General features: G+C 45.0%; 1 protein-coding gene across 3 annotated transcripts in view; it reads left to right on the top strand.

Moving 5' to 3' along the window:
* NRF1 (nuclear respiratory factor 1) overlaps positions 1 to 22,421 on the top strand; it is a 136,482-nt gene that overhangs the window by 57,456 nt on the left and 56,605 nt on the right. For 2 of the 3 annotated variants that reach the window (XM_029073292.2, XM_029073291.2), the window contains exons 2-5: positions 5,871 to 6,102; positions 12,446 to 12,560; positions 17,875 to 17,934; positions 18,201 to 18,327. In XM_029073292.2, coding sequence (XP_028929125.1) covers positions 5,880 to 6,102; positions 12,446 to 12,560; positions 17,875 to 17,934; positions 18,201 to 18,327 — 525 coding nt within the window. In that variant the 5' untranslated portion in view covers positions 5,871 to 5,879. The remainder of the gene's footprint in view (positions 1 to 5,870; positions 6,103 to 12,445; positions 12,561 to 17,874; positions 17,935 to 18,200; positions 18,328 to 22,421) is intronic. The other variant, XM_029073294.2, reaches the window with a different exon arrangement.

Below are 22,421 nucleotides of genomic sequence, written 5' to 3' on the forward strand. Positions count from 1 at the left end.
TACTTTCCTTTCAGAGGCCTCAGAAAGACTTATTAGTTTCCCGGGCCGGACTGGAAATGTCTGGGAGAGAACAGAACTGCTATTCAGAGCAGAGCCTTCTCCCTGGTGTGTTCGCCTTGTTGTCAGTGTATTTGCAGTGTGTGGCATGTGCTTGGCAACCGGGCTATGTGAGATGCATATTGTTATTTATCCCTCTCTAAAACACCTGTCCCTGCTGTCCTTAGGCAGTTTATATTGCACGTTACTCATTAAGAGATGTCAGTGCCTCTGCTAAAACAGATGTAAACTCTGAACGATTAATCTGAATCGATCTGGTAGTAAAAGACCTGTCCGCACGGGGGAAAGGAGCTTGCCTTAACACACAAACAAAACAGATCCAGCATGGATAGTCACTGGAAAGAAAACACAGCTTTTGGTGAAGTGCTATTTGGAAATCCCCTTCCAATTGGATAGACTCCCTGCAGAATGACCAGGATATTAACACGACTTTAACCTCACAGCACTTAATGTACATGTCTCTAGACTGTAAGCTCGTTGTGGGCACTGAAAGTGTCTGTTTATTGTATTGTACTCTCCCAAGCGCTTAGTTCAGTGCTCTGCACACAGTAAGCGCTCAGTAAATACGATTGAATAAATGAGTCGATTGAATAAATGAGTGAATCTTTAAATTATATATTATCATTTGTTATGTTACTTATAACTTATGTTCTACATTATAATATTATGTGTTATCAATTAATCGTATTTATTGAGTGCTTATTATGTGCAGAGCACTGTACTATGTGCTTGGGAGAGTAAAGTACAGTGGAATTAGCAGGCACGCTCCCTCCCCATAATGAGCTTACACTCTAGGGGGGAAATGGACATTAATATGAATAATTTATAATATATAATTTAAAGATGTACATAAGTGCCATTGGGTTGGGGACAGGGTGAATATCAAATGTCCAAAGGTCACAGATTGAAGTGATCATCTGACGCAGAAGTCCTCTGACGCAGAAGGGAGAACGAGCGGGGTAAAAAAAAAGGCTCTTTTTTGGGTTATGAATGGAATTTAGATACTTAAGCCATTTATTCTATCACTTTGCCTCAGGCATAAACACACTTCTCTTAGAAGAGCCAGCAGTTACACCAGATAGATCACATGTAACTTAGAGTTTTCTAAAGTAAATTTCAAGTTTATTACCTGTAGAATCCCTGGGATGGCCAACTCAATTATTCTCCGTAGACAGCCATATTTCTTTCCAACATTTTGGCTGGAGGTGAGAAAAGCAAATTGAGGCAATAGGGGATGGAAGATTGGAAAAGCAGTCTAGACAGTACACATTTTGAGACAAGGGTCAATGGAGGCCATGAAGAGGAAGCCATTCAGCAATATTTGCTGAAATAGAGAACCTAATAATGTTGGTATTTGTTAAGCGCTTACTATGTGCCGAGCACTGTTCTAAGCACTGGGGTAGATACAGGGTAATCAGGTGGTCCCACGTGAGGCTCACAGTTAATCCCCATTTTACAGATGAGGTAACTGAGGCACAGAGAAGTGAAGTGACTCACCCACAGTCACACAGCTGACGAGTGGCAGATCCAGGATTCAAACTCATGACCTCTGACTCCCAAACCCGTGCTCTTTCCACTGAGCCACCTAAGTGGGCTAGTGGAAGTTGCTAGGGTCAGGGTGTTAGATCAGTTACTTGTATGTATTGAGCGCTTACTGTGTGCAGAGCACTGTACTAAGCACTTGGGATAATACAATATAACTGAGTTGGTAGATACATTAGAGGTCCAGGGTTCTAATCCCTGGTCTGCCACTTGTCTGCTTTTGACTTTGGACAAGTCACTTCACTTCTGTGTCTCCCCATCTGTAAAATGGGGATTCAGTATCTGTTCTCCTTCCTATTACACTGTGAGCCCCATGTGGGACAGGGACAGTAATCAGCCTGATAAACTGTTAAAAAAAAGTGACAACTTTATGCCCTTCCTAGCTTCTTTGGATTCCAGTCACACAGTCTTTCTCGTCCATCCCTGCAAATTACTTAGGTGACTTATTGGGTCCCATGTTTACTTGATCATTTCTTTGTGGGTACTTTTAGTATACGTCCCTCTTAGAGTTAAAAAAAAAAAAGGACCCATTTCTCCATATTTTAAAGTTCTTAACTAGATGAATATGAAATGAAAATGTAGATGGGGTTCAGGCTTAAGGGTTTAGCGTAGGAGGAGGAATTGTATATTCAAATGTCCAATGTTTTTGCACTGCAAGACACTGCAATAGACAAAATGAAAAGAGAGCCAAGAGGTTTTCCTTTAACTTGTTTTGCTCCATATAAAGTATGTAGAGAACTGACCTGACCATTTGCTCTTCTTGGGAAAGTAATACTGCTCACACAGGTAAAAACTGTGGTAGAAAGTTTCTCCCCAAACCCATTGCTTGTTTCCGCCTTCTGGCTTCCATTAGCGGCCTCAGATATGGGCTGTTTGTGTGATTACCATTAAAAAAAAAAAAATGGATCTTAACCCCTATTTTGTAGATGAGGGTACTGAGGCACAGAGAAGTGAAGTAACTTGCCCGGGGCCACAGAGCAAAAGCAATTGGCAGAGAGAGGATTAATAAATAATGTTGGTATTTGTTAAGTGCTTACTATGTGCAGAGCACTGGGGTATACAAGGTAATCAGGTTGTCCCACATGAGGCTCACAATCTTCATCCCCATTTTACAGATGAGGTAACTGAGGCACAGAGAAGTTAAGTGACTTGCCCACAGCCACACAGGATTAGAACCCAGATCCTCTGACTCCTAGGTCTGTGCTCTATCCATCAGGCCACAATATTTCTACAGGTTGTGAGTGTCCCCCCCAATGGGTAGAAGCCTTTTCTCTTTCAGTAGAGTGCTTTCCACATCCCAGGGCTTGATAAATATTAAATAAAAATAGCAGTAATAACAGATCCGGATATGCCAGGCCAGGCCAGTCCAGCCAAGCTGCTGTTAAACACACCACTGGTTTGGGTGATTGTTTACTTAATGGATGGTTCTACACAGGATCTGTAGCGTGGCTTAGTGGATAGAGCATGGGGCTGGGAGTCAGAAGGTAATGGGTTCTAATCCCAGCTCCGCCTCTTGTTGGCTGTGTGACCTCGGGCAAGTCACTTAACTTCTCTGTGCCTCAGTTACCTCATTTGTAAAATGGGGATCGAGACTGAGCTCCATGTGGAGCAGGGCCTGGGTCCAACCTGATTTGCTCCTATCCATCCTGGTGCTTAGTTCAGTACCTGGCACATAATAAGTGCTTAACAAATACTATGATTATTATTATTTTCTCCTAGGTATGACTTTTCTTCAGTGAGGGCTTTGCATGTAAAATCCCTTATCCAGCACTGGACTTTTCTCTCTTTGCATATGTGGGCTCTGGACCAGGGCAATCATTCATGTTTTGGCAGGTCATGCTGTCCCCAGAAAAACATTTTTCTCCATTCCTGTCATTCTGTTCCCTATTCCGCTTAGCTTCCTGGATGTGGGTCTCAGGAAATTGTTACAGTTGTTGATGGTAATGTATTAACCACTTCTTTGGACCTCTTAGCCCAGAGACCTTTATAAAAATGATCTATACATCCCTCGTGCCCGTGACACAGGAGTCTTGTTTTAAAATGAGAAAACTGTGGCAAAATTTTGGGATGAAGTTGGCACTGAGTTAGTGGGGCAAGGCCAGGACACTGAGCTTCCAGATTTTTATTGACTAGATCATGCTTTTGTCCTCCCAAACCCAAGCCGTGCCTGGACCCAGACAGGTATTCCAGCCACTAAGGCATTCTTTTGTGTTTGATCTCCAGATAATCTGACTGCTCAACAACTGAAAGCCCACTATTGCTAATGCTTAACTGAGATTGATTTTTGATTTATTTATTTATTCATTCATTTATTTATTTAGCCTGTGGTTTTCAGAGTCCTCTAGCAGTGTGACTCAATCATATCTTATAAAATGGTTTTAAGAATGTCGCAGTAATGGTAAAACTTACATTTAATACGTTTCCTGCATTAAAGGGAGGGAGGTCTCAAGTACCTTTGGATGCTATTGGTAAAGCGAGGAAAAGTTTTAAGGGGATGACCCATCTATAAAGCAGGCAGCCACTTGTTCCATATTGATTTATGTATGCTGTGAGCAGTCACAGAGAATGAAGAATTGGAATCCACAATGCCAAATACATTGCATACACGTCCTTTAGAGCAGTTAGCCGCTGTCTTACCATGGATCATACATGATTTTGAAATACCCGACACATTTGCAATAACCCACACCGATTGTTTTTTACAGACTAAATAGGAATGAAATGCGACAGACAGAGCGCAGCAGTTTTTCACTGCATCTTCCCTATCTTGTGGCAAGACTGATTTGCATTATTTTGATAGTACTGTAGGGATGTGCTTTGCTTATGTGTGAAGCAGGGCAGCTGTACAACACACTGAGCAGAGTGAGAGATGGTGTAGTTCTGATTTTCAGAGGACAAAAGAGGCTGCTTGGCAAGTTGATGGTTGGCTTACAATAATAATAATTACGGTATTTGTTAAGTGCTAAATGTGTGTCAGGCACTGTACTAAGCACTGGGGTGGATACAAGCAGATTGAGTTGGACACAGTCCCTGTCCCACATGGGGCTCACATTCTCAATCTCCATTTTACAGATGAGGGAACTGAGGCACAAAGAAGTGAAGTGACTTGCTCAAGGTCACACATTAGACAGGTAGCGGAGCTGAGATTCGAACCCATGACCTACTGCCTCCCAGGCCCGTGCTCTATCCACTATGCCAGGCCTCTAAGCTCTACGAAGATGAATGCGGCAAAGAAGCGAATGGACTTTGGGTTCCGAAGAGGGAAGCTTAAGCAGATGAAAAAAATAGAAGATGCACAGTTCACTTAGATCAGAGATGAGTTGGGAAGAGCTATGGAAGCAGAGAGGAAAAGGAAGAATTTAGGGCCAGGGTCAAGCAAAGAAGCCTCTGCAAAAGAAAATGTGGAAACCTAGACTGTAGACTCCTTGTGGGCAGGGAATGTGCCCAAGTGCATACTCAGTGTTCTGCACACTATGTTTAATAAATACTATTGATCTCTTGTATCTCTGGAAATTATAGTAGTGAATCCCTGGAATTGAGAGAAACAATGTGGCCTAGTGGATAGAGCACAGGCCTGGGAGTCAGAAGGACCTGCATTCTAATCCTGGCTCCATCGATAGCATGCTGTGATAACTTGGGCAAGTCACTTCTCTGTGCTTCAGTTATCTGTGAAATGGGGATTGAGACTGTGAGCCCCATGTGAGTTGTGGACTGTGTCCAATTCAATTAGCCTGTATCTACCCCAGTGCCTAGCACAGTGCCTGGCATATAGTATAGTGCTTAATAAATGCCAGAAAAATACCATAAGAAAGTATATGAACGGAATTGGGGAGAGATGCCATGGAATGAGGCCCAAGGAAGTTGTTTTACAGAGACAAGGGTCACAAGTGTGATAGGCAGGACAGAAAGGATTTGATGGATTTGGAAAATAGATGGATAACCTCTGGAGTTTGCTTTAAAAAACAGCTCTGACAAATGGAACCAGCTCCCATCAGGATGTTTCAATTGACTAGGTGTCCCTCGTAGAATAATAGTCCCTTTGGCTTTCGGACAAACGTAAATGGTCTTCCTACTTCCCCAAAGGGGATGTGTGTGATTTTGGAGACTGGTGGGACGGGCATGTGGCGGGGATTGAAGCCCGAACCTCTCCAAGACAAGATGCCTTGTAGACAGGTTGGTTATGGGATCGGTTTGCTGAGCCTCCCTTCTCCTCCAGCCCAGCTCCAACTAAGTCACTTTCTCCCTGTGCTCTTTGCCTTTCTCCCCAACAGTAGTTCTTCATGGAGGAGCACGGAGTAACCCAGACGGAACACATGGCCACCATCGAGGCCCATGCAGTGGCCCAGCAAGTGCAGCAGGTCCATGTGGCCACCTACACCGAGCACGGCATGCTGAGCGCCGATGAAGATTCCCCCTCGTCCCCCGAGGACACCTCCTACGACGATTCGGACATCCTCAACTCCACAGCTGCTGACGAGGTGACCGCCCACCTGGCCGCTGCAGGTAAAGCCATCTGGGAGCCCGGGGGCGGTCGAACCTTTCTTGAACCTGCATTTTCTTACGCTAAGCTCCTTGCGCGCGTGTGTCCGTTCATTCAGTCGTATTTATTGAGCGCTTACTGTGTGTAGAGTGCCATACTGAGTGCTTGGGGGAGTACAGTACAACAATAAATAGACAAATTCCCTGCCCCAAACGAGCTTACAGTCTAGAAGGTATTTACAGTCTAGACTGACTTTTATGCAGTACTCTTCCAATCAACTGACCGTACTTACTGGGCGCTTACTATGGGCAGGGCACTTTACTGAGTGCTTGGGTGAGTACACTGTAGCAGAGCTGGTAGACTTGGTCCCTGCCCACAGTGGTCTGCAATCAGTCAGCCAGTTGCATTTATTGAGCACTTCCCATGTGCTGAGCACCATACTAAGTGCTTGGGAGAGTACAATATAGTAGATACATTCCCTGCCCAGAGTGAGCTTATAGTCTAGATGGGAAGACAGACATTAATGCAAATAAATAAATTACAGATAAGTACATAAGTGCTGTGGGGCCGGGACGGGGGTTGAATGAAGGGAGCAAGTCAGAGCAACACAGATGGGGGTTGAAGAAGAGGAAAGAGGGCATAATCAGGGAAGGGCTCTTGAAAGAGATGTGCCTTCAGTAAGACTTTGAAGAGGGGGAGAGTATTCATTCAGTCGTATTTATTGAGCGCTTACTGTGTGAAGAGAGAGTAATTGTCGGTCGGCTATTAAGAGGGAGGGCGTTCCAGGCCAGAGACAAGATGTGTGCTAGGTGAAGTAGGTGAGATCGAGGAACAGTGAGAAGGTTAACATTAGAGGAGCGTGCAGTAAGTGCCCAATAAATATGATTGATTGACTGATTCACTGCTAGAGAACATGGCCCTGGGTTCTGGGGCATGAGTTTTTCCACAGTGGCTGTTGGGATTTGGAGAGGCCTTTTCACTTTAGGAAAATATTTGACACTTACTGACACTACTTTCCTGGATCAATGTCTGGAATCAGAATTAGCCTCTTTGCACCTCAGCTGGGTGATTGCAAAGCAGCAAGATGCTTTCGGTGGTAGATGAGGTTGAGATTCTACAAGTGCTTAGGTGTCACTGAAGGGCTGAAGTAGCAGTTGGGGAATACAAAGTAGGGAGGTTAGGGATTACTTCCTATTTATTTTGTTAATGAGGTGTACATCCCCTTGATTCTATTTATCGTGATTATGTTGTCTTGTTTTTGTCCGTCTGTCTCCCCCGATTAGACTGTGAGCCCGTCATTGGGCAGGGATTGTCTCTATCTGTTGCTGAATTGTCCATTCCAAGCGCTTAGTCCAATGCTGTGCACGTAGTAAGCGCTCAATAAATACTATTGAATGAATGAATGGGGAATTGGTTGGATTATTATTTTTTTTAATGGGCTTTTGCCTGGAGGCACCTAAAGTGCTCTGGATCCAAGAGATGTCCAGAGCTCTAAGGCTGAGCATATTAAGACAGTCTTCTGCAAAACATACCAGCTAGATCAACAGTGAGCAAAATTAACATGTTGCGAAAAAATGGTAGAGTCTCTAGGGGTCTTGATGGCCCTAACAAAATCTGGCCTACTAGTAAGATAACATTAGGGGCCCTGCCCGGAAATTTCACAAACTACACAACCCAAAAGATTCTAGGGTATCAGCAGAGCTGCAGTGGTACCCCAGGATTTTCCAGGAGCATCCCTTAGGCTAGGGGTGGGCAATTACTTCTGCCCGAGGGGCCCATAACTAATTTGGTGAGGATCCGGAGCACTGCACAGTTCCCCGCAAAGAGCAGGAGTGGAAGATGGAGTGGAGTAGGAGGGTGCAAATGTCACCGAGAAGCAGTGTGGCCTATCGGAAAGAGCACAGGCCTGGGAGTCGGAAGGACCTGGGTTCTAATCCAGGCTCCCAACCACTACTCCGCTCTGTGGCCTTGGGTGAGTCACTTCACTTTTCTGGGCCTCAGTTCCCTCATATGCGAAATGGTGATTAAGGCTGAGCCCCATGTGGAGCGTGGGCTGTGTCCAATCTGTTTAGCTTGTATCTATCCCAGTGCTTAGCCAAATAGTAATCGCTTAATAAATACCGTAAAGAAAAATAAAAAAAAATGTAAGATGGAGATTCGATGCCTGTCCTCCCTCCTACTTAAGACTTTGGGTCCCAAGTGGGACAGCGACTGCGGCTACTTGATTAACCTGGGTCTACCCCAGTGTTCAGTGCAGTGCTTGGCACATATTAAGTGCTTAACAAATATGATTATTATTGTTATTATACGTGACCACACCTGTGGCCACCAACTCCCTGGCTGCCTCTGAGCCTGCTATAGAGGTTTGTAGTTCTCAACCTCACCCCCACAGGGCCACCACATCGAGGAGGTCGCTGACTACATTCAGGGCGCACTCGGAGGCCGTTTGAAGCCCCCACGGGCAGAAGCCCAGTTGGTTCTCAATCTTTTGATTCCCTCCACTGCCAGAGCGAATCTATTGGCAGTCCAGATCTGGCCTCCAGGCTGACTACCCCTGCCTTAGGAAGAGCATTGACAACGCATTTCACTGTACTTCAGCAAGTAGTCCCATAGTAGACAAGCACAATCAGGATTTAACTGCAGACCTCTCTGCAGCTCCTCGCTCCAACTCCAACTCAGCATTTAAGCAATTCGAAATTCTGTAAGGGTGAATTTAATACCACGAATAGACCAGATTAAATTTGTTCCCTAAGTTATTTTTCATTTGTAGCGGCATTCCATATTTTCTGTTGCTGTGTAATGAGGGATACTTTTTTGTGGCCTGGTGCAACTGCACTGGGCACCCCTTTCTGTTGTTAATTTAGTGTTTGTCCTTGTTAACGTAGGTTTGTCCTGTGATAATTTGGGTCAAAGAAGGAATTTTTCACTTTGAAAGATCTCCGAGCCTTTAGAGGATCTCAATGAGATTGTCAAAAGAGACACCAAACCCCAGTAATATGCTGTTGCAGTCTGCAATTTTGGGAACTGCTTCGGATGTCTTAGGGAATTTCCACATTTCTGGGTTTGGGTTTTCAAATCTGTGCTCAGGAGCCCCAGTTCCTCTCAGTCTTTGGCTTCTAGCCTTTGTACTTCACATTCCATCAGCCTCAGGACACTCCCTGTTCTACCTCGTAACATCTTATGACATTGTGACATCATATGACATTGTGACATCGTGATGCAGGAGGTCGGCGGGCTTGAATTTACAATCCACCCCGGGATCCGCAGCTGTTTCTACCTGTTGTCCCAGTTCCAGGAGCAAAGAATTCAATCTGTTGATCTCATGGCATCCCAATCTGAGGCCGATAGGCCCAGTACTATTTCAATCAGTGGTATTTATTGAGCGCTTACTATGTGCAGAGCACTGTACTAAGCACTTGAGAGCACAATGCAACAGAATTAGCAGACACGCTCCCTGCCCGTAACGAGTTTACGATCTATTTAAGACAAATACCCAAAATGTAATCCTGGGCGGAGCAGAATGTTCAACAGACTGTGCTCGTATCGCAGCCCAAAATGTCACATGGCACACAATGGGCTTTTATTGTCACTTGGACATTCCTGATGTGAAGAGATTTGGCTTGAAGAGCCCGAACTGGATAGCTGAGTGGGATTGGGGAATTCATTTTTTTTTTCCAAACCATTTTGTGAAATTCTTATACCATTCAGCAGAGGGCGACAGAGCTTCAAAAATCCACTTTCCAGGCGGGAATGTTCCTTTTCCCGACAAACCTTTGCCGCAGGGAAGAGGAGGAGGAGGAGGAGTTTTTAGGGATGAGATTTGCTCTTTTTGGATTGTGGCATTCCAATGAACTCGGGAGATCCCCTTGAATCTGTAGAGCCTTTGCCTCCAGACATTTTTCAGTTATGTAGAATATTTGAGGTTATGGCAACCACATGAATTAATCCACAGATAATCCAGAAACCTTTGTTGACAGTAATTTCAATCCCATTAAATCTTTGGTCAGAGATGATTTTAATGGGCAGATGACATAATTTACCCACAACAGCCATGACCAAAATCGTGGCAGGACAAGAAGAAAGAAAAGAAGCAAAGAGGCTGAATAATCCACAGACTTTATCATCAGTCCCCCAACTGCAAAATCAAAGATCGACAGTATTTTTTAACAAGCACATTATAGACTTCCACTTGCTGGGATAGCTGGCCCATTCAGGGCACGAAGCCTTTTGGGATTTGGTTTGTACTTGTTCCCTTAGAGGCCTGATTTTCTTTTAATACACCATTTCCCATGTCCTGGCCCATAGACTTTTCATTGCTACAACTCTTTTTCTTGAAAAGCTAGGACTGAATTTAGCTTCCAGTCTATTAGGAGTCATTTATATAAGTTGGTGAAGAGTGGCGCTAATTCCTTCTAGGAGTGAGTCTGCCTTAGTCTGAAGGGAGAAAAGGTGCATTAGCACAGACAAAGGAAGAGGCAGAGTGCCATTATCATCAGAATTTATTGACTTCTTACTGTGCTCCAAGCATTGTATTAGGTGCTTGAAAGAATACAATGATAAAAGTAGAAATCAAGGTCCCTGCCCACTAGTGATTCGTACTCTGTGTAGGAAATGACATGACCTAGCAGAAAGAGCCAAGGGCTTGGGAGTCAGACGACCTGGTTCTAATCCCCGCTCTACCACATTCCTGCTGATTAACCTCGGGCAAGTCACTTAATTTCTCTGTACCTCAGTTACCTCATCTGTAAAAGAGGGATTCGGTATTCGTTCTCCCTCCTACTTAGATTGTGAGCCCTGTGTGGAACAGAGACTGTATCTGACTAAATTGTATCTGTCCAGTGCTTAGAACCGTGCTCGAAATACAGTAAGTGCTTAACAAATGCAATAATAATAATAAATGTACTCAAAATACAGTAAGTGCTTAACAAATACAATAATAATAAATGTACAGTGTAGTGGGGGAGACTGGCAAATACGGTGATACAGTCAAGGGGGACAGGAGGAAAAAATATATTTGTGGATTTATAGAAACGATACATCTGGAAACAGCAGACATATGTGGATTTATACCCTGATCCAGGAGAAGAAACTATAATTTTTTTAATGAATAAAAGCTCTGGAAAGAAAGGGTTGCTTGCGTTGCTCAGTGTCTCATGCTTTAAGCCCGTTGGGAAGCGAATGAACTGCCCAAAGAGCTGGGAATTGAGTTCTTTATGTCAAAGACAGGCCTCTTGATCATCCCCACCAACTGCAGAGAGTGGGCTCTACTATAGTAGCAAGTCTGTCGGGAACTGAGTGAAGCAGCATGGCAGAGTGGAAAGAGCACGGGCCTGGGAGTCAGAAGGACCTAGGTTCCATTCCCGGCTCTGCCGCTTGTATGCTGTGTGAGCTTGGGTCGGTTACTTTACTTCTCTGTGCCTGTTACTTCATCTGTAAAACAGGGATTAAGATTGTGAGCCCTGTGCAGGATGGGGACTGTATCCAACCTGATTAGCCTGTAGCCCAGGCTACTATACAGTGCCTGGCCTGTAGTAAGCGCTGAACAAATACCATAAAAAAGTGATGATTTAATTTAATTTTCATCCTAACTGTTTACAAACTTACAGTTTACAAACTGTTTACAGTGCCGAAGACGTACATTATGAGATCTTGCCAGAAATGAAAAACCAATGGTATTTGGAGAGCACAAGCACCCGGGCTTTGCTTAGTTTTGCTCCTGTCCTCAAGTTCAGACATCCACATTTGCAGGCACAGTGACTGACAAGTTAGACCTGTTCTCCTCACTAACCTTCGCCCATTTGGATTGGGGTAGTTTTCATCTCCTGCCGATTACATACCTCCCCGCCAGGACTAAAGCTTTCATCAACTCGGCCTTGTCACCAGCAGCTCCAGCCCTGGCAGGATTCCCAGAAAAGCCAGCCTGTTATCAAGAAAATCTCCCCAATGGAAAGCTTTTCTCAAACTTCCTCCCCGAAAATCATTTCTGTGGAGCCTACTATCTCTTTCAGTTGTTTCGCTCTAGTATTATCTTTTTAACTCTGGGGTAAAGTCAGGGAGGGAGTGGGAGCGCATTGAAAGTGAACCCCCTACTCTGTGATCCCAGGACAATCTCTCCTATGCATGGGGTTCTCTTGTTAGAAAATGCAGATGAGGTTCCTTCAGAACATTGCGCCCCCAGGGCCTTATGAATCCCTTGGAAAAAAAGTGCTCTCTGAATATTTTTGCCTAAATTTTACATTTACTGAAGCAATTTGTGGAATAAAGCTACAGGTACACCTCAGGCAGATCTTTCCCATTTTCCTGATTCTCTATCCTGTTCAAGGAACTGCCCCTTTCTTGGCCTCAGCCCTTGTATCTTATTTCCAGGTCCGGTGGGAATGGCAGCCGCGGCCGCGGTGGCGACGGGGAAGAAACGAAAACGACCCCATGTTTTTGAGTCCAATCCGTCTATCCGGAAGAGACAGCAGACTCGTCTGCTTCGGTGAGCGCTCCCCGCTTTCTTCTTATTGTTACTCAACGTCGGGTTGTTGGTGCCAACTGAGCAGATAATGGAGGAGAGAGAATGCTTATTCAGTTCGTAGATAAAACTTAGCCCATAAAAGTTGCCAACCACTTTGAATTCTGTTTGTATCTTTCAAGGTATCTTGGCAAGTGAAATCAACAGTTAAAACAGGTTGAAATTCGATAGGAAGATATTCGGGGTGGTATGTTATAGGAGGAGAAACAAAGCCGCTCAGATCCAAGATGATTGTGACTAGGCACATGTCAGACCGGACAAGACTGGGAGGCTGACAGGATCACAAACCGGCAACGTAGGGATCGTCCAAAAAAAGCCAACCAAATTTGTAGCTGATGAACGAAAGTTCAGTATGTGGAAATGGGGCATACAGAGTTAGTCAGGCCTTTGTTAGAACACTCTGTCCAGTTTGGGACCTTGCAACTCAAGTTACAAACAAAAACGCTGGAGAGGGGCCAGAAGAGAGCGATGAAAATGAAAGGTTTGGCCAGAAGGGAACAGTTAAGGGAATTTGGAGTTCAGAACTAGAGGAGAAAAGGCTGTAAAAAAGCATTTGATAACTGTCTTTGAGGATACAAAGGAAAACCATGTGGAGGATTGCGATCAACTAGTTAGTGTTTTCACTGAGGGTAGAACAGGAGAAGATAGATTTAAATTGTAGCAGAAGATGTTTAGGTTAAGCGTGAGGAGGAACTTCCCAACAGCAAAGGTGCGGCGGGGGGGCGGGGGAATTGTAGTTTCTCTTCCCCAAAAGGGTGTATGATTTATATGGACTTAGGTGGTTATCCTGGATGATAGGGCCAGGGGAGCTGATTAACAGGGAACATTGCACATCTCCAGTAATTGGGAGCCTTTAACATAAGGTAGCCAGAAACTCGATCCTTAGATGGGGCAGGGGCAGGGGCAGGGGTGGAGAAGAAGAAAAGAAGGGGGAGAGAATCCAGACTAACATAGGGAGAGAAGGGGAAGAGGGGCAAAGGGGAGAAAGGAAAAAGAAAGAGAAGATTGAGCGACAAGAGGGAGAGCAGTAGGAGAGAGAGGAACTAAGGGGTTAAGGGGAAGCACTTGCAGACATGGCCTGTCATGACTGATTCATCCATCTGCTTCCTCAGCAGCAGGGCTGGTCCTGACCAAATGGACTCTTTCTTGGGCCATATCTGCCACCACTCAGCAAATTCTGGGCCCAGATGCCTGGAGCTGGCACAGTCCTGGATCTGGACACAGGACAGGGCTGTGATAGCCATGGCCCTGGTCTTTCCACCCCTCTACAGGGAGGGAAATGCTTGTCCCTTCCTAGAGGCCTGATGTCATCCTATGATATCAGAAGTGAATTCAGTCTTAAAGATGGTGGTGCCCTAGGGCATCCCTAGCACAACTACATGATAGTAGGAAGGACTGTGAGACTTAGAATCCATCATGGTAGTGCTGCCTTGCTTCCTAGAATGCCCTGGAGTGTCAGCCAGTATAAAATGTTGAATTTGCCTTGGGTTGGGCTGGATGCTAAAATTAGGCCTGTTCATTCAGCAGCTGCTAATAAGCTAGTCACCTGCACTAAAAAAAAATGTGTGGCTATTCCTCAAGCCTTTAGTCTTAGCCTTGGAATTAGGTGCAGAGCATTTTTTCTTTTTTACCCAGTTCAAAATTTACTTTTGAAGTCTGAATAACAGCCACAGGTGATTGGTTTTGCCACGTAAACATTTTTTAATGAAACCTGACTCCTAGGGCTTTCAGCCTAGAGAACAATTGAGTTTTTCCATGCAGCTCACACAGAAGTGAAGATGGTAGTCTATGAACTAATTCAAAGAAACATGAGTGAGGCGGAAAATTTAGGATGTCATTGGATCTGGCCCTCGATCTTCCCAAGTCCTGGGGAAGTGATCTTTTCACCCATGGGTTTATTAGACCCACTCCTGGTAGTTAACGACTCGAATCCAGAGCAGGAAAAGCACACGACATCTTTGTTCTATCTCTTCCTTACCAATTTCGATTATAAAGAGGCACATTTGTCCAGCCTTTAGATTATCCTTTGGCTCCCTTCTCTTTTTCCCCGACCTTCTACCTGGTCTTTCCCAGTTTTTACCGGAAGGAGAAGGGAAAGGAGATGTGATTCAAAGCACTTCATCTGTATGAGGAAATCTGGTTTAAGGAGTTGGTGGGAAGGGAGCAGATTGTTGAAACTAATGACTAAAATGAGACCCTCAGATTCCCTGGGATATCATTCATTCATCTCCTTACCTTGGTTAATTAGGAGTAGGCTAGGCAGGAGGATATGGATCTACTGCAGCTACAACTGCTTTATAAACCTCCCCACTCCTACCCCACCTCCACCCCCTTCCCTGCACCAGTATGCCCTCACATTCTTCTCAGAGTAATTTCAAATATACAACAAAATCAAATTGGTACTGATTATTCTTGCAGTTAGAGCTCAAGCCGGAACTCTTGGAGGCATTTTCCGTAAGTGGTCTGGACACAGGGCAGTGAGAAGGTATTATATATTTAGTTGAGGAGGGGTCTGTAGATGGGGCCCTGAAACTGCAATTTTTAATACTCATAGGTATTTCCAGGATGGATGAAGTACATAGGTGTTTTATGGGAAAGTTGTAGGCAATAGCAAGGACAATGTGATGTAAATACCTCCAATAAAATTGGAGAAATAGGCATGAAATTTATATAAATTCGGGGAGAATTCAAAATTCGCTATATTAAAGCAGTCCAGAACATCGTAAGCACTTAACAAATACCTGGAGACCCAGAAGAGCCAGTGTCGGAATATAGAGAAGGAGGTTTGTGGGGTTTTTGGCCCTATTAAGAGCCAATTTGTGCCTGAGCAGGAAGGCCATGATATTGGGTGTCAGGAAACTTGGGTTCTAGTCCCTGCTTCACCACTTGCCTGCTGGGTGACCTAGGGCAAGTTGCTTAACTTTTCTATGCCCTAGTTTCCTAATCTGGAAAATGGGTATAAAATGTCTATTTCCCTTCCTTTCTCTGGAGCCTCATTTTGGTCAAGGACTTCGTCCAATTGAATTACGCAGCCCTTAGCACAGTGTTTGGCACATAATAATAGTAGGATCAATAATAATGGTCTTCACCATTATTATTATCCTATTAAACCTTTTCAAAGGGCTCAGCATCCGTTTTTGTTTCTTGGCTAGGCTGTTTTGGAGAGTACTTATAAATTGCTTATTTCATTTTGCCTTTGGACTGTAACAGTCGATAATTTAGGAACATCTTCAAACACCATCCTTCCTCTAACTTCTTGATAAACAATCTTACTTCAACCCCTTTAGGGTTTTAGTATATATAAGAATCGAGTTGAGGAAGGATTTCACTAGCCAATCTCAGAGAGGCGACCTTGGTGTCCCCACTAGTCACCCTCCAAAGTGGAGATCCAGAGTACAGTTTGTTCAGGAAGAGGCAAAATGGCCTTCAAGGCAAGAACAGGCAGAATTGGAACTATCTTTTTATCTCTCCCTTCCCCGATATAATATATATTGGGGAAAGTCACCACGGTTCACTGTGGTCCTTTCATTACCTGCATGTGTGTCTAATAGAGAGAAAAACAGGGAGGTAGAGGTTTTGCCCATAGAGAGAATACCCCGAAGGGCCTGTAGTGATGTAATCAGGAGGCCGAGTGCTTACACTCCCCATGGCCAGCTGCTGCAATGTCTCTCCGGTTCTTGCTGGATTCACAGTCAGAGCTTCTAAGTGTCAATTGCCCAGGTGGGAAGAGCCGGCAAATTGAAATCCATCAAGAGTACGTACCGTGGGCCTCCTGTGTTCAAAGCAGTGTACTAAGAGCTTGGGAGAGTAAATTGAAGTAATATACATTCCTAGACCGCCCCCGCCCCCAGGAACTAAGAGACTGCAAATTGAGATGATGATGATGATAATAATAATAATAACAATAATACTTGTCAAGTGCTTACTGTGTGCCAAACACTGTTCTAAGCACTGGCTTAGATACAAGTCCCTGGAGTAGGCACAAACTTTGTTCCACATGGAACAAGTAGGAGAGGAGGTTTTAATCCCCATTTTACAAATAGGATGACTGAGGCCCAGAGAAGTGAAATGACTTGCCTGAGTTCATGCAGCAAACATATGACAGAGCTGGAGTTAGAACCCAGGTCCTCTGATTCCCAGGCCCATTATCTTTGCAATAGGCCATGCCTCTTCTCTATAAGCCTGTGCTGTGTGTGTATGTGAGACTGGGAAAATCATCACCACCCCCACCACCATCAACAACAGTAATCAGTCAACCATATTTATTGAGCGCTTACCATGTACAGAGCACTGTATCAAGAGCTTGGGAGAGTACAATATAACAGACACATTGCCTGCCCACAGCGACCTTACGGTCTAGAGGTGTAGGTACTGTGTGCATAGAGCTGCTCTAGGTACCATGCTGTAGAAAGTAATCTTTCAGTCTAGGAGTCATTCAGTTCAAAACTTCCTCCATTTAACTTTTCAAGAACCATTTCACCACCACCATCATTATTTTTAAGCGTTATTTTGCGGACTGTGAACTTTGAAAGCACTACACTAGGTACTGCAAGAATTATAAAAGAAGATCCAGTCCCCGCCATTAGGTGTTTAACATCTAGTAAAGAAAATGAGATGAAATATAAACAATGCAAATAAATAACTAAATAAGTCACGGGCGTGCCAGGAGCATAACAGAGTACAAAATTGCGGGAATAGTCACACGATTTGCAGGAATGCGGATTAGTACTGGGGCAGCCCCAAGCCAGAGGACTTAAATCTAGGAAAGTTCCATATAGGAGGTGTATATTCCACGAGGTTTTGAAGGAAGGAGGAGCCTGGATTGGTGAAGAGGGTCCTGGAGGGCATTTGAGGCAAGGGGACTGGCTTTGTGCAGTAACACTGAGGTTAGAGAATTGGGTAGAGGAATAGGGAGCAGGCTAGCTGTAGTGGGAGAAGCAGTCAGCTGGAATCATGGAACCAGCTGGGGAAGGTCCTCGAAGGCCACGTCAAGAGCCTTGGTGTGATACGAGTAGGAATAGGAAAAGAGTGAAAGCTTTGGAGTAGGGGGGATTGACGTGGTTCAGTTGCCACTTGAGAAGGCTGATTCTTGCTGCTTAAGATTTCCGGTTTTGCCCACGGAGGGATGCGGCAGGGGGTCCGGGGCGGGGGATTCCTCTCCTTTTGAGCGTGGAGGCAGCCCGCAGAACTCTGGGCAACAAAGGGGAGCTATCAGGGCAATAGCGGCAAACTTTAGTGTTAGGAGAGACCATGAATGGAATCCATCTTTGTCCTTCAGGGGTCAAGAAGGAAGATATCCCCACAGTGTACGACTGAGCAGGATTGACCGTGTGCCAAGGTATAGTCTGACGAGAGACCAGGCAAAGGCCTTCAGTGGAAATGTGTATGTATGTACGAGTGAGTGCGTGGCAGGGAAGTAGACCACGCCCCTTTTCCCTGATGTGGCCAGGGTTAGGAGAAGGAATGCACAACCAGGGTGAGCGATCTCAGGCCAAAATGAATTTATGGTTGCCTGAGGGTTCTCTGCTGAGTCTGTTCCTCCTTCCTGCTATCAAATGGCATTTATTTCCCCCCCTCCTCTTTTTTTTCACCCCTCTGATGCAGGAAACTCCGAGCGACATTAGACGAATACACCACCCGAGTGGGGCAGCAAGCTATTGTCCTGTGCATCTCTCCGTCTAAACCCAACCCTGTATTTAAAGTGTTTGGGGCAGCTCCGCTGGAGAACGTGGTAAGGATCCAAAACGTGGCGTTGTCCTGTTTGCTCTGTCCTTTGCTCGCTTTGCTCAGACTGCACAAGGCTCTGCCCAGGGATCTGAATTTCGGGTACAGTTCAACACCTACAATCTGTAAAATATGATCTTTGGAAACATGGCTTATTTTCCCCACCCTTTGGGTAGAAGTAGGACATCCCCAAGGCACTATGAGCCTGCAGTACCCACACTCCTGCTACTTTCCATCCCAAAAATAGAAGCAGCAGAGCCTAGCCTGGCAGTCGGAAGAATGTGGGTTCTAATTCTGCCTCTCCCAGTTGTCTACTGTGTGACCTTGATCAACTCACTTAACTTCTCTATGCTGCAGTTACCTTGTCTGTAAAATGGGGATTAAGACTGTGAGCCCCGTGTGGGACATGGACTGTGGCCAGCCTGAATACCTTGTATCTACCCCAGCCCTCAGTACCTTGAGCTATTGGAATAATCTCTCTGGAAAATGGTTTTTAGGCAGCACTGAATCCTGTGCTGGCCTGAATTTGCCTGAAGGTTTAAAAAAACAACAACCCAAAACCCCACAAAACAAAAGACCTCTACCCCTTTTCCCAAAAGTTTTGTATCACCATTCATTTCTACATGAACAAGTTTTTCCCCCCAGAGGAAACCCGAATTGTAAGGGAAAGTTATGTATTGTCTAAATAGACTACTGCTACTTGAAGCAGTAGTTTTCTTGCTGACATTTGTGTGGCTGGATATTCAGGTTCACTAGTCAACGTAGCCTTTGATTCAATTCCTGCCTTAGGCAGGATGGGTCAATTCTAAGGGCCCTACCTGTGACCCTCTAACCCATGGAGGGGAACTTCTGCCCACAGGGCTGGCCCCACCATGAAATGGGACCCAGGGCAGTCCCCCAAGTTCCACATGGCATCATCACGACATGTCGCATGCACATATGATGTACCAGAATGACATATACAATGTTTCATGAGAGAGCATTTCTCTGCCGCTACCCCTGGGGTCGCTCCTCCACCTAATGCTTCGGACAGCCCAACTTCTAGTCCCTGCTAAAAGGCTCACTTCCGTACCACCACCATCTTTGAGAAAGACAGTGGTATGGGCATCTTTTGAGAAGTCAAAGATCCCCGGGGGCACCCTGAGGCAGCAGCTTACTCTGCCATCAGAAGCCTGCCTGCCCTGGGTCACCATTTACCTTTTTGAGCTCATTCGTTTGCTTGGAGTGTGAATAGAAAAACCAGGAAGAGGAGTGCGATGCATTAATGTCACCAGGCTAAAGGAGAATCTTCATTTGGAAGCCATTAGGACATTTCGGGCCTGCACCAGAGCTGCTTCTTTCCATGACCAGAAGCCCCAGACCTGGCTGTCATATTGCACGTGGATATTTCATACTTTTTAGGAGTAATGGCAAGGAGCATAGCCTAGTGGAGAGGGCACAGGACTGAGAGGTAGGAGATATGAATTCCAATACCAGATCTGCCTCTTGCTTGCTGTATTTCCTTGGACAAGGCACTTAATTTTTGTGCCTCAGTTTCCTCACCTGTAACCTGCTCTCCCTCCCCCTTGGGCTGTGAGCCCCATATGGGAGAGGGACTGAGTACAATTATCTTGTATCTACCCCAGGACAGAGCAGAGTGCTCCGCACAGGGTATGCGCTTCACAACTACTATGATTATTAATGGAAGTTGAGCCAGAGTTGGAGGGTGTTATACTGCTTCTGATGCAACCGTTGTTCCTTGTGGCACACTGATGCTCATGAGGGCAGGCGTCACATCTGCTGAGAACTGTTTGCATCCTCTCTTCTCTTGGATCTTTGAGGTCCCCAGCAACCAAGGTGGCAACATAACAATTAAATCACCAATCATTTGTACTTCTTTTCTTCTGAGGATCGCTAAGCTCTAGGCAAGCATTCACGTGGTTATCTTCTTCCTCCCCTGTGGATGGTCTTTGGGGAGGTCGTTTGTGATTCTGGTTACCGGGTTGAACATGTGACCTAGGCATAATTGAACTGGTCCAATTCAGAATGGGCAGTTAGATGCTGTGCAGGAAGGAGACAGAGAGAAAGAGAGAGAGGAAGCAGAATTGGGGAGAGAGATTGTGCATTTGTAAGCTCGTGGGCAGAAATGTGTCTACCAACTCGCCCAAGCGATTAGCACAGTGTTCTGCATAAAGTAAGCGCTCAATAAATACGACTGTGTTGTATATCTGTATTTTTGTTCCTGGGTGGGTATATGCGTAAACTTAAAAAAAAAAAAAGGTTCTTCCTCAGAAGGAACTTAAAATCAGAAAACGTAGACATGACAAAACCAGGTAATAATAATGATGATGATATTTGTTAAGCGCTTACTAGGTGCAAAGCACTATTCTGTTTATAGTGATATAGGAATTGCTATAGATCATATAGATGTATATGGAAGATTTTAAAATGGATCGGGCCAAGAGCAGGGAGAAAGGAGAAAGGGAGAAAGGAAGTGGACAGTACTTGGAATACCCATACTTTCCTAAGTCATCCATCAGTCAATCAATGAAAAGTATTTATCGGGTGCGTACTTTGTGTACAGCACCATACTAAGTGCTTGGGAGAGAGTAGTACAACATAATTAGCAAACCCATTCCTTGTCTATAAGGACTTTACAGTTTGGGCGGGGAGACAGATGTTAATATAAATAAGCCGCCTTTCCATCTTGGTGTCCTTTTCGGTGCATAATAATAATAATATCTCCCTCTTCAGGGACCAGTAAAAATTAATTCAGGCTCTTTGGGGCCCATGGATGAAAAAGTGATTTTAAAAAATCTGGCCTAGAACTAAAGTAGTAAAAGACAGGTTTTAAAGGTACTGTAAACCTGACAAAACTGCCACGGTGGAAGTGTGTTGCCTGGGTGTGATCCATTTCACACACTATCCCAGATCAAGCAGGAGCAGACCTTTAAATATTGGGTGGAAGTACCTGCCAGGAAATCTCACACAGGCAGGAAGTGGTGTGGGAGGTTCGAGAGGTGGAGCTCTTCCCTCAGAGTCAGTGATCTTTGAAGGAGGAGACATATTTTTGGATGTAATTAACCACTTTTACAACTGAGGAAATGGTCTGTGGTCACACAGTAAGCAGTGGGTGGGGCCAAGGTTGTCAATCAACCTTCTTTAGCGCTCCGGCTGCCCTGATTCAATTCCAGCCCACTCTCTTAACACTTCAGTATTTCTGTCAAATCCAGGGTTGTTCTGCCTCGTGCTCAACACTAACAGGAAGGGTTCCAAGGAAGTCATCTGACAGTTGGGAACCTATCGATGTAGCTCATCTTCCCATATTTACCACGCTCTTTTCAGACTAATAATAATAATAATAATTGTTATTATTGTAGTAGTTAAGCCATTTAATATGTTTCAAGCACTGTTCTAAGCACTGAGGTAAATACAAGTTAATCAGGTTGGACACAGTCCCTATCCCATATGGGACTCACATTCTTATCCCCATTTTGCAGATGAGGTAACTGAGCCACAGAGAGTTGAGGTGACTTGCCCAAGCTCCCACAGCAGACATCCGGCGGAGCCGGGGATCGAACCCAGGTCCTTCTGACTCTCAGGCCCGTGGTAGCCACACTGCTTCAGGGCAGAAAGTGTAAGCTGAGGACGTACTCTGAATCTTGGGGTAAATTTCTGATTTCCACCCTGGTGGGAGTCATAATGTCTTTATGAAGACCCATTGCAAGGCAGGCTTGGAAAACTCTTCATCCAGGGAAGTACTGTGACTACTCCTCAGATGGCCTTTCTTCAAGCCACTCAGGCACTGACACGGATCACTGACACTGACACAGTAGGGACGCAGTGGGGAAGCAGCATGGCTTAGTGGAAAAGAGCCTGGGCTTCAGAGTCAGAGGTCATGAGTTCGACTCCCGGCTCTACCACTTGTCATCTGTGTGACTGTGGGCAAGTCACTTAACTTTTCTGTGCCTCAGTTCCCTCATCTGTAAAATGGGGATTAATTGTGAGCCTCATGTGGGACAACCTGATTACCCTGTATCTCCCCCAGCGCTTAGAACAGTGCTCGGCACATAGTAAGCGCTTAACAAATACCAACATTATTATTATCCTCGGAGGAATGCC

The sequence above is a fragment of the Ornithorhynchus anatinus genome, chromosome 10 (assembly GCF_004115215.2).
Source record: "Ornithorhynchus anatinus isolate Pmale09 chromosome 10, mOrnAna1.pri.v4, whole genome shotgun sequence".
NCBI lineage: Eukaryota > Metazoa > Chordata > Mammalia > Monotremata > Ornithorhynchidae > Ornithorhynchus > Ornithorhynchus anatinus.